The sequence below is a fragment of the Notamacropus eugenii genome, chromosome 6 (genome assembly GCF_028372415.1).
Source record: "Notamacropus eugenii isolate mMacEug1 chromosome 6, mMacEug1.pri_v2, whole genome shotgun sequence".
Taxonomy (NCBI): domain Eukaryota; kingdom Metazoa; phylum Chordata; class Mammalia; order Diprotodontia; family Macropodidae; genus Notamacropus; species Notamacropus eugenii.
In genome coordinates this window covers 200,054,031-200,067,223 of record NC_092877.1, presented here as the reverse complement: position 1 = coordinate 200,067,223, position 13,193 = coordinate 200,054,031, and the positions used below count along the sequence as shown (strand labels likewise).

At 35.3% G+C, this 13,193-nt stretch overlaps 1 protein-coding gene across 1 annotated transcript in view; it reads right to left on the bottom strand.

The window, feature by feature from the left end:
• Positions 1-13,193, bottom strand: part of MRPS9 (mitochondrial ribosomal protein S9) — a 93,744-nt gene that overhangs the window by 27,175 nt on the left and 53,376 nt on the right. Inside the window, exon 5 of the mRNA XM_072621745.1 lies at positions 5,433-5,512. Coding sequence (XP_072477846.1) covers positions 5,433-5,512 — 80 coding nt within the window. The remainder of the gene's footprint in view (positions 1-5,432; positions 5,513-13,193) is intronic.

Here is a 13,193-nt window from a genome sequence, read left to right as displayed (position 1 = left end):
ATTCAGTAAGGGTTTAGATAAACACTAACAGCTCTAAATGACAGCGTTCTACTGATGGCTATTAGTACCATTTTATGAACTATCATTTGCTAACCTACTCAGCACTTGTTGAGATATCACAAACATAGCCTGTTTTGTAGGTCATACTGCAAAAATAAAAATGCTCTGGGGAAATATATGCCCACTAGGAATAATATGCTTTCAACTCAGGCCCCGCATATTTTTATTTCTCAAATTTAAGGCTAATTATTTACTATACTAACAGTTACCCAAGTATAACACAAATAATTTGTTTAAAGCAAAAATAACAGCCCTTAGAGTAAGTCAATCTTCAAACAACAAACTCTCTTAAGTAAATTTACAACTTGCAAAAATTCAATGAATACAACTTTTAAGAATTTACCTGACAAAAATATATATGTACTTTTTTTCAGTTACAAAGTGGGAGCATGCATATTGGCACCAACTGATGCATACTGGTGAACTTGTCAAAGTATGCTGATGTAATGTTTATTTTAATCTTGAGGCTATGTATCCTCCGTTAATACACTGTTTATTGTAACCTTGAAGCTAAAAACCCAGGCTGAAGGTAGAAGGAACCTCTCAACAATTTCAGATAAGCATTCACCTTCTTTCCTTGACCTTGTTATAAAATCTCCCTGATTACCATTTTTTCCTAGCAAAAAGTGAGCAGGTATAAGCAGTTTTGCAACATGTGTATGATGTTGTACATTCTGCATGAGGTTCTGTTTTTAGAGTTAATAAGTATGAGCCATAAAATATTTTCTCAAGTTCATCAGCTCCTAAAGTAATTAAAAAAATTAAAATGTCTTCTAGTTCCCTTTTCCTCTCAGATTAGCAAATTTTTTAGAAAAAACACTTTGTATACTTATATTTTTGCTAAAATTGAAATACCAGCACTTTCTAAAGTTATAAATAAATGATTTACCAAAGTCTTGTACTATAAGATAGTCTTCCTCTCCCAATTCCAACATTCCTCTGCTTCTATACAAAACATGGCTCACTCTGAACAACTGAACTGCATTGGCCCAAAAGGTCAGTGTGGAGAAGTTTCCTTATAATTAGAGCTGTCCTAAAATGGAAGGGCATCCTCCAGAAAGAAGCCAGCTTTCCTTTACTGGACATCTTCTAGCAGAAGGTGGATGATCAACCATTTATCAGAGACGTTGTAAAGGATGGACCTATTCTACGGATGTTTGTCCAGGACCTTTTAAACTTTTTTTAAAAATAGCAGAAATTCATATCTTCCTTAAAGTTATATATTTTGGAATTCATTTGGGTACAGGTTGTATTAGATGATCTTGTGAGCCTATCCCAACTAAGAGTTTCTGTGAATCAATGATTCTATTGGTTTCAGTATCTCTTGCCTACCATCCTCTTTTTTAGGGCTGTGGTATGCATGCATATCCTCTTGAGTCCTCTTTATTCTCTAAACCCCTCTTTATTAGTCTCAGAAAAATTTCTAATTCTCTCTCACTAACCTGAATTCATTTGTGAACTTCCAACTGACTCTAATCATGCCTGAAAAGCATAAAGCAATGCAAGGTATATATCTGTTTCGAGAAAATGGAAAGTCATAAATTTTGAAATAATAGGAAAACCTCTGGTATCATCAACCTCAGAAGGACTTCAAAGTTCACAGAAGTATCTTTAGAATTCCTATAAATCTCCTCCTGACGTCTCATCTTCTTTTATCCATCAATGTTTTCCTTAGTCACCAACAAGTCTTCAAGATTTCAACTCCATTTAAAAAATGCTAATTACTAATACTAAAATAAGTTTTCTATTATTTTCCCATCATAAATGCATTGTATTTATTATATATGGTAAGCTAAACAGTCTGAGAACTTAGCCATCACTTATAACAGCAGTCCCCTATGAAAACTAAAAACAAAATTAGAAAAACAAGGCCATTTAAAAATTAGAGACTTCTCATGTAAACAGCATCCTAACTGACATATTTCTGAACTTTTATTTCCTATTCCCCCTTTGTCAGTCTCAAAAAAAAAAAAAGAAGTGATAGGATTTTTTTAATAATCCAATACAACTGCATAAATCAATACTCTACGTGCTCTCTTTTCACTGTCCCTCCATTTCCATCAAAATAAGGCTCGCTGTCATGTTCACTCTGCAGTTAGTAAAGGTTAGACATTGTGAGTAACAAAATATAAACTTCTTTAAGGATTGCTCTTGATTTCAGGGCTGCATAGTGAAACATTAGCTACTGTGCCCAAGTACCAACACAAGATGAAAATAAAGCTTAAATTTATAAAATACTTTTTCAGTTTAGAGATGAAAGTACTGGTTTTGGTATGTATTTATTATTGCATAACTAAATCAAACAATAAGCAAACTGCGTCCTTGTTTCAGAAAAACCTCCTAGCAGAACACGGGCATCACTATGTGTGGTGTAAATAAATACTTCTTGTTGGTCAGCTATATGTACATCACACACATTAGATGGTCCCAGTTTACAATGGGAGAAAACCACTTATTTTTGTATATTTAATTTTGAGACCAGAAAAGGAGCTATAACAACACACCACAAAAATTTTTACTAGTTTCAAATGTGTTTAGTAAGTCACAATCTGAAAGGGACTAAGTCTCTTAACTGTACACTAATAATTCTTACATACACTTTCCCCAAGCCAGAGCTAATAATGGGCGCAAAAAGGATAAAATACAAAAGACAGCAAGTCTTAATTTGTACATAAAAGGCTGAATTAAATATAAAACAAATTTTGTAAGCTGTAGAGTTCATGTGTTTATTTAGTAAAGTTAGATGAGCAAAAGAAATGATGCTGGTGCAATGATAATTACAAATTTAGTAAAATGTGTGAAATTTAGTAAAATTTCTGAAGCACAATAATTACTTTTAAAATTTCATAAAGAATTCTCTGAAATATTAACATTTTATTAATTCTAAATTATGGTTTTTCTGGTTTAACAAGTACATTCGTAACGCTAGAAAATGTGAATCAGCTTTATTAGAGATCAAATGTTAACCATCAAGTTTTCTATAACTGTTTAATTGAACCTAATAACACCTTGCAAAACAAAAAGACCTAAATATCTGCTTAATGAAAATGCAACCCATAAAGAACTCTCTTAACAGTTAACATTCATCTTCTTCCACTACTGTTGCTACTGCTACCATTACTACTATTACTACTTCAGCTTCATATTGTAGAATGTTTTGTGGTGTTTCCCTCCCAAACTGCCCCAAAAGGAGGTAATACAAATTTAAATACCATTTTACAAGCAATGTAATTGAAACTCCTGGGGTTAAGTGAATTAGATGGTCATAAGAATCTAGTAAATGACAGGTTTACTATTTCAAACTCGAAGGTCAGGTGTTTCCACTACAATATGTTGTTACATAGTAATTCTAACTTCCATTATATCACCTAAAGTTTTTAAGTGATTTTGCATATCTCATCTAATGCTCACAACAGCCCTGAGCTTCCATAGGTAGGTACAAATTATATTACCCCCGTTTTACAGATTACATAAACCAAAAGGTTATAGCTTTCCCAAGGTCACACAACTAATTAAATGGGACAGCTGGGTTTCAAACCAAGGTCCTTTGACTTGAGGTTTGGTACTCTTTCCACTGAACATACAAAGCGAATGCCAATCAGATAAAGTGTGAAGTATGAGTCAAGTGATAGGGAAACATGTGATCCCTTGTGAAGCTGGTATGTGTGTTGGACAATCTTATGTGTCTTGAAATGATACAAAGAATTAAAAGTAAAGTTATATTCCTTGTAAAATGTGTAATTTCTTCATTACGATGGAATGCAACAAAACATCTTGCCCTTGGGTTGCTCTGTTTCAGCCAAAACAAATGCAAATGGCTTGTCGGATGACAGCTGTTTGATAAGGCTCCTCTACAAGACCTGCATGCTTTACTTTTTTCCGTGAAACTTGGGATGAAAGGCAGAAGGCAGGAAGAGAATTAATGTAGCATACAGTCTAAAGGCAATGCTACAACCGTGATTAAGTAGAAAAGTTAAAAGGCACAGATTTTCCACAGCTTCGCTGCGTGCAACCCATCCGTGTAACAAGTTGACAGGCCTAGCGCGTCAGCTCCATCATCCTCTCCGACAGCTAAAACGCAGCATTGCATCCCTTTTCAGAGAAAATTTGCGTCTGCACCATGAAGCGTTGTACATTATTTCTTAGCACTGCAGGGGGCTTAAGTCCATATGGAACCTTCACAAATATTACCACAGATCAAACCAGCGGCGTTTCGAGGCAGATTTGACATACCTATTTAAATGAACAGCAGGGGTCCTTGGGCTGCCTCAGGCTGTGCAGGAGAAAACCTCTGTGGAAAGCCTCGGCTGCAGCTCCATTACTCAGCAAAGACACACTCTACATTTATCATTCATTTCATTTCTGCCAGGGCAAGAAGCTCATTTGCCCAAGGTCAACAAAAAATGAAAAAAGGGTTGTTTCCCTACTCCCCCCTTCCCAAGAAATGAATGTACCTGACAAGTGGGGATTTTGTCCTTTGGGTTTGTGGAGCACAAATAAACATCAGATAATCTAAGGACAGGAAAGCTTTGTATAGAATGGGAATGCTTGAAATCTGATATGAGACTGGGGAGGAGAGGATGGAGTATGTCTGATAAATACTTGAGTAACTTTTGTAGAAGCATGAAATGGGTGAAATAAAACTTGACAGGATCAATTTATTTTTAAATGTTCAATGGTTTCTTCCATTTACAAGTGGTCATCTTTCTATGGGATAAATCTGGGAAGTCAAAGAATTTGCACACTATCAATGTCCACAGCTGTGAAAGGACAGTTCATAATGCTGCAAAATGAAGGTGGAAGTCGGAGTGTAATAAGCTAACATCTGAAATAGCATTATTGTAAAGGTAAATGGGATAAAACTCCAGACTCATACTCATTTTTATATGAGTATGAAAATCTTAGACAATTACATCTAATTACATTTTCAAATTATTCATCTAAGTTTCCCTCATGTCAAATGCCTTACTGAATCTAACAACTTTATGTTATACTATATCCCTTTTCTGCCTTGTTACTTTACTAGACATCTTAAATAATGCATTTAAAAAAAAACAAAACTAACTCTCTAATAAGTAAGTCATAGTATAAAAGAACTGATAAAAAAAATTTCAAAGTACCTATCAGAAGAAAATATTTGAAAAGAAAACAAGTCATTTAATTAGAAATTCAATAAATAGCATTTATTTAAATTAATGGCAGGAATGTGAAACTTTATCTCTAACAAGTCTAAAATCAAACCTCTTAGAGGTCTTATCATTGTCCATTATGAAAATGAGTAGGTAAATTTTGAAGCTTCTGAAAACTCTAATTGTAATTAGTTAACTTATATTGCAGCTAATACTATTTATCATAGAATATGATGTACTTACGTGCATTAATGAGTAAAATGATGGCTTGCCAGTATAAAATAGAAAGTGAAATGGACGGCCATCTTCTCCCCATTGGATTGCTAAATGAAAAAGCCAGATGAGACAAAAAAAAAAAATGTTTATCAGCTATACCAAATTGCAGTTCTAAACCTCTTTTATAATGCTGATTAATATTTAAAACACAAAGTTAAAAAGAAATATCATGGATATTCAGTTAGATATTTAGTAATTTAGAACATATCTTAAATTGTTAGAATGAGAAATTGTAATATTCTAATATAATCATCCTATATATCTCACCATATGATAGATTCTTGTTATGTCTTAAATAAAAGTTTACGTGAAATGGGCACTATCACATTATTACAAACAAATATTAAATGTCAATTTATTAGCCTAAATGCATTATTAAGACACTAAGTGCTACATAATACATTCTCAGCAATAGAAATCATCATGATCAAATGTAAAGATTTATGTGAAAGAGCTTTGAGAATAGAATTTGTAAAATTTTCTGAACTGAAGATCTTATTCTTGCACATGCTTTTCTGTACTGTACTATTTGCCTCGGTGCAGTTGTTTCAATCTACAAACTTCTCAGTTTATTCACTTTTCAAATACAAGTTCTAAAAGTGTTAATTAGGAATTAGGTCTGTAATAAATTATTTCATGGACAAACAATTTGATATACTGACTTCTATTTTGGGGAAATTAACACAATTGAAAATTTTAAAAAACCCTTTAATTTAAAAATAATACTTTAAAAAAGACACTTATGTCTAACTTAAGAATAGTTCCCAATTTAAAGAATCTAGAATATTGCTGATAACAGGTGAAATTCATATAATACTATTCATTTGCAACATTTATTACATTAACAAAATGAACTCCTTTAAGTTCTAATTTAGGCATTGATATACTAGTTCCAAGAAATCTTAAAAATTCTATTACATAAAAACCAAACTTGAACTATGGACTAAACTGTAATATGCTCCCATGTTGCAAAATATAGCTAAAGAAATAAAACTGTAGAAGAATGGGACAATAAAGTTACTTAAAAGAATCGATCAATAAACATATATTAAATGTATAATCAATCAATAAACACTTATTAAGTACCTACTATATGCTAGGCACTGTGCGAAGTGATAAGGATACAAAAAGAGGCAAAAGACAGTCCCTGACTTTGAGGACCGTACAATCAGAGGAGACAACATGCAAACAAATGTGTATGTAAAACAAGCCACAAGAGAAGGACTGGGGAAGGCTTCCTGTGGAAGGCGAGATTTTAATTATACCAAGAATCTACTGTGAACTAAAACTCAGAACTTTAGAGGTCATCAGTTTACAGGTGAAATTATATTGTTAAATAAATAAGTTTGTTATGAAGCTCCCCCGTATGAGTGAGCCCATATTTACAAACAATCTTGTTTAAAATGTTTCTAAAAGATGCAGAATGGAAGTGGGTCATAGCAGGGAAGTGAACAGATCAGTTCCAGGAAGAAGAAAGACTTATCTTGTATAAAAGTAAATAAGACTAACTCACTTGGCATGACTAGGTCAGTAACACAGACCCCAAGAATCCTGAGTGTGGATGTGCCTGCAGTAACAGCTGTGTGGTCTTCAATGCTTTTTTTCATTAATCGTAAGTAAAGTAGAAAAACAAGACTGCCACCATATAAGCTTTGTGTTTGTGCCCAAAATGGGAAATAAATTACCTGCCTGGGAGACCATGTTTATATCCTACTAAAAAGCAAACCTCTACAGACATACACATACTCTTCTGAGTTTGAATAGATGCAATCATGACTGATAAGCAAAATTTAGGTTGAAAATATTCAGATATTATTCTCTATCTGTATCAATCAATCTACAAGGAATGGTTAACTAATTCAGTCAGTTATTTCAAGAGATATACTTAACAGAAAAAAAAGTACAGAATTCTGAACTGTTACCTTTCACTTCTTATTCAGCTATCCCATTTAACGACACCTGATAATAGTGTAAGTAACTATTTGGGCCTGGCCCATCTTGTGGCATCTACCTGAATTGCTGGCCCAGAACTTAAGCACAAGTTTCTACTGAGCCTCTACCTTGTACGTTCAACCATAGTCAGTGGCAGAAATTTTGCACTTTGATAAAATATTTTAATTCTAATACTTCCATTACTAAAATGTAGGTAGAATCCTACTGCTAAGAACATTGTGCTGCTACTAAGGAGATGCAGATTCTAATTCCAGCTCCACCATTAAATCACTGGGTGATTGAGGATAGAATCACTTCTTCCTCTGGGCCTCTGTGTTTTGTCATTTGTTAAATGAGGGAGGTAGTCAACAACATAATTTCTAACCCCAACTCCTCTAAGATTATGAGAGAGCACGTCTTTTGAGTATGTTTGTTAAAATGGGCTACCAAGGCTAGGGATAGAGACTGGACCTGTGATTTCACTGAACAGTGCATTCTCAGAGGAGGAGGCGTTCCCTCACAAATGCCTCAAGCACCATAAGAATAAATGACTTGCTCAGGGTCACATAGCCAGCATCATCATGCTGTTATTTTTCTACACTCCTTCCTACTAATATGAAAGGCTATTTATTGCTACCATATGCAGAGAATAAACTGCAGTGTTTATTTTTAAGTATTTGGTTTCAATTTTAATATTTTTTTACATAGACCAAATATTCGTAAAAAATAATTGGGAGAACAAGTGAGCAGAATGTTATACCAAAGGGGATGTTTTGTCAATTCCAAAGCAATGCAATATTCCTGATGCCATTTAACAAGTTTTTAAAAGCACTGTCACTCAACAAACATTTATTAAGTGCTAATTATGTGAAAGACATTGCTAAGTGCTGGGGATATCAAAGACAAAACAGTGCCTCTCTTCAAGGGACATACATTCTAAAGGAAGAAATAACATGTAAACAACTAGGTAGATGCAGATATAGGAAGTGCAGATGGAAGGCAATCTGAGGGAAAGACACTAGCATCTGGCAGATGGCATTCTGCAGAAAGTGAGATTCTAGCAGAGCCTTGAAGGAAGTCAAAGAAAGCAACAGGCAAAGCTAAGGGGTGAGGGAACTCCAAGCATAAGGAAAAGCCACTGTGGGGGGGAAGGGAGTGGCCAAGGAAGTAAGGGAGTATGAGAGTACAGCAGGTGCAAGGATAATGGCCTGAAAGAACTGAGGGGTGGAGGGAGAGATGAGGGTGAAGAAGAAGGAAAAATGTTAGGGAAAATAAAGGAAAGGAAAAGACAGAATGATAGAAGATTATCAGAGTAGTACGAACACTAGTGAAGACAAGATCAAGGGGGTAACACCCCTTGTGTGTAGCTGAGGTGGAGAAAAGAAGCAAACAGGTCATGGGAATGAAGCAGACGGACAAACTAGGGGGACATCAATATGCATGCTGAAATTCTCTAGCACTGAAGGCAGGAATTGGGGAGGGAAGAAAGGAGAAAGGACAACGTCTAGGATCTAGATTGGATGCTAGATGTCAATAGTGGAACCATGGCAGAGGAAGGTAGGAAAGTGGTAATGGAGCACAAGGACCTCTATGACCAGTGACTTGGGGACTGGAAGAAGTGACCTCAGGAGGTGAGCGTGTGTGTGTTAGGACCAGAAAAAAGGAATGAAGAAAGGAGGAGGCTTAAGTTGAAAGAAGTTTGCATTGTACTGGTGATCATACACTTCTATACATGTCTGTCTCCCCTGTTAGAATCCAAGCTCCTTAAGAGTAGGGATTATTTCATTCTTTGTACTTGTATCCCCAGGGCCTGGCACTTGTTGCTCCTTTATGACCTGTATGGGGTTTTTCTTGGCAAAGATATTGGAGTGGCTTGCCATTTTCTTCTCCAGGTGATAAGTGACTTGCCAAGGGTCACACTGTGAGTGAGTGTATGAAGTCAAATTTGAAATCAGGTCTTCTTGAAATCACACTCAGTGCCCTACCCACTGAGCCACCAAGCTGCCTTCAAGTGACTGGCACTTAGTAGACATTTAATAAACACTTGTTGATGGACTGACTGAAGGAAAAAGGATTAGAAGATCATAGATTTAGAGCTGGAAGGGAACTCAGAGGCCACTAAGTACAACTATAGATGAAGAAAGTGAAGCCAAGAGAAGTCAAATGACTAGAAAGGTCACATAGAGAGGAAGAAGCAGAGCCAGGATTCAAGCCCTGGTCCTTTGAGAAATAATCCAGCCAAGTGGATGCTTTAGCCAGTGGTGGCAATGGGGTCTGTCCTAAAATCTAGTCCCAATGTAATTTGGAGAAAAAAAAGTGCTTGAGTCTAGGAGACATTCAAAGATGAAAACACAGAACCTTTAAGTCCAGTCTTTGCATATAACAGGTGTTCAAAAAAATCTGAATAAAAGAAAGGTCTAGTCATTCATGCAGGTAAAACAAAATGGATTAGTAATGCATATTGCTTAGAAGATGCTGAAATGCAGTTAGACCACTGAATTTTGTTCATCACTACTTACACACACATATGTACAGCACACATAGCTGCCACACAAAGACAATAAGCTAGATTGAGAATTGTATAGTAAAGTTTATCAGGTACATATCAGACTTCTATAAGCTGTACAGAAATTTAAATCATATTAAAATGCTTGTTACAGTAAAAGTCCACCTTTGAAATACAAATTTCCTCCAGGTTTATTAAGAACAGGATGGCTGGTCGCTTGGTAATTTATTTATTTGATAATGTCAACTCATCAAACAAAAAGCAAAAAAATTCCACAAAATGGCCTTTCCTCCTTTGAAGACCCATTGCAATTCTGTAGCGTGTGACAAAGGAACAGAGGGTACCAAAAATCACAGTTATTTAGACCATCCTTAAGCACTAACAGCTGCTGGTCTTCTATGTGAAATCCTTATTCAACGACCATTGCAAGAATATGTTACATGGCCATAAGAATTTAATTGTATCATTCTGGAGGGTCTTGGCTCAAACAAAAGAAGGAGACAGAAGGAAGTTGTAGCTCAATAGAAGGATGGCTCACAGGTACTCTATTAACAAGTAAATAAAGTTAGTGAGGTGGTTTTATCATGCAACCAAAGGCAAAAAGAAACAATTGCATGGAATATTTGATCTTCAGAGACCACTAGAAGAATAACTATAACCTATGCACTAACATCAGTTATAGACTAAGAAGAGGGAGGTAAATTCTTTAAGAACTGAGGAGGCTACATGTAAATACACTAAAATGTATTCTCAGTAACTTAAAGGCAGAGATGGGAATATGTTAGTTCAGGAAAAAGGATGTTGATAGGAATTTGGAATGAGAAGTTAAAAAAAAACACCAAACAAGTTGTAGAATAGACAGAAGCCTCACATGAATACATCATGAATATTTTCTTCAAGAAAAGAATTCCAAAGAACTAGATTATTTTGAGCAAAATATAATATCATATAAAAAAGGAACTTATCATATTTGAAATGACAGGAAGATACCTGCTACTGATATGAGTCATTTCTAAACCATCAATCCGTAAAGGATCAGAGCACTAATCTGTTAGAACAGATTTCACAATTAGTACAAATAAAAATTAGTAGAAGATATGATATGCAATTAAAATAGCTCCAAGCTGGCCTACTTAAATGAGCTACTGACACTGAAAAAGAAAATGGACAGAAGAAAAAGAGTGAAATATTTAATTATAACAATTTCATACAGAAGTTTAGGAGATATAAATCAACAGCTAAAATGAGGAAACCGAAAGACCCTAAAAATCCAACTTAGCAGAAATCTGAATTACTTTCCAAGCAAGGAGATATGGCAGTGAAGAGTAACAGTGGTTTAGAATATAAACTCTTTTGTAAAATATGGGGAAGGGTGGTGGAACATTATTTTATGAGCTGTATTATCTCATGAGAAAGGGAGAAACATTTTAGAGAAAGACTGGGAAAACTTTAAAATAAAGGTGGGTGAGACCCAACTAAAGCTGTCCAGGTGGCATTTAAGAATGAAACTGAAAGGTCAACAGATAAACAAAAAATGGAAAAGATCTGCAAATATTTTGGTACAAATTCTTTTCTCTAACAAGGAGAAGAGCCATCCCATTTGGACTCTAGAGAAAGTAGAAATGGTAATGAAGAAAAGAAAGATGGGAAAAGTTACTGGACTACTACACGTATACAGAGAGGAGGCCTCTGCTGAAGACCACACAATTTTGAAGATGAGGGAATGTTCAAGGTAGCCAAAGGAGGGGAAGGATATCAAAGGCAGAGGTATCATCTCAGGCTTTATTCTTACCTCAAAAAGGCAACTAAGAACAATTACTAACACCTATGCTATCTGAAGTTCTCATGAAATAGCAAGAGAAAACAAAGGGGAGAAAGAATCTGGTTTAACTATTCACACAGAAAGAATGAAGTAAATAAAGAATGCTTATTGAGACTATGGCATGATGTTGAATGGATAACATAGAATGTTTCTCATCCATCTCTGTCTGTCTCTCCCTCTCTTTCTCTGTCTGCTTGATATATAATTATATCTCAGAAAGACACTGGAAGTGGACAATGAGTTCAGTGCAGAATGATACAGGAGGAATAGAGCAGCTTACAATACTCTTAAGAAAACGCAAAGTTCCTAAAATGACCTTAAGTTTTTTCCTGAAATTAAGGGCTACCTTTTAAATACCAAAACTCTTTCAGTTGTTATATAGTTTTGAGATATTGATTACATGTCTAAAGAACTGATATTAAAGATTACCAATATGGAGAGAAACACATGGAAGGCATGAACAGGCATGTTGTAAACAAGGAATTACAAAGGAGAATGGGTGTAAAAGATGTTAACAAATAAATACACAAGCAAAAATGATGGGCTGGTCACATTTTGAGGGATAAATGATGGAGAACTTGAATGTTCAGTGGTATCCTTTTGGTGTCAAAAAAAAGCAAGGAAGACCGCTAATAATTTTGTCCTCCCTCATCCTAAGGCCCTCAAGAATCAGCAATAAAAAAGGTAAGAGGAAAGATTAGTAATTCAAAGTAGTATTTTCTAGTCAAGCACTGAGATTAAGGTCTCAAAATCTTCCAAGTAGGCAGAGCAGTCAGAAGAATCTAGAAGTGGAAAATAAGTAGTTATGACATCACAACCATACTTTGGTTTGATAGCAACTCAGGGTGAAAAAAAAATCACCCCATCCTAGAGACTGGGTGAATAGAAGCTGCTGGTGTGAATGGCACAGGGGTTTCTACAGATTTTTTTCAAAGCGTAGAGAATACAAGAATCATATAGGATGGGCAGGCATGAGTGAGTTGTAATCTCTATCATCAGTGGGAATATCTGCATTGATATCACAGATTCATACAAGTATGGAATATGTGAATATGTTTCAGAAGAAGAATCACAGCTGCAGGTGATAACTGTAGTGCAATGGATACAAACTTGAGAGATACAGAAAGCTAAAGTTTGTTACCAATAATGACTAGCATGGGAAGCGACATCAAACTTCATCAAGGATACTGACAAACTTTTATGCTGTCCATTCAATTTCCTATTATAGTCTCAACAATAGACATTCTTTATTGACTTCATTTTTCTTGTGAGGATAGTTAAGTCACACTCCATCACTTCCTGCTGTGTTATAAAAACTTCAGATGGCAAATATGGTCATAGTTACTGAAGCTTATGACGAGAAAGGAGGTGAGCTGAACATGAAGCCCAAAAACTTCACTGGCTATCCTGCTCTCATTTTTTAATAATCAATGTTCTGTAGATGAGTGCACAGTGCAATAAAGAAAGG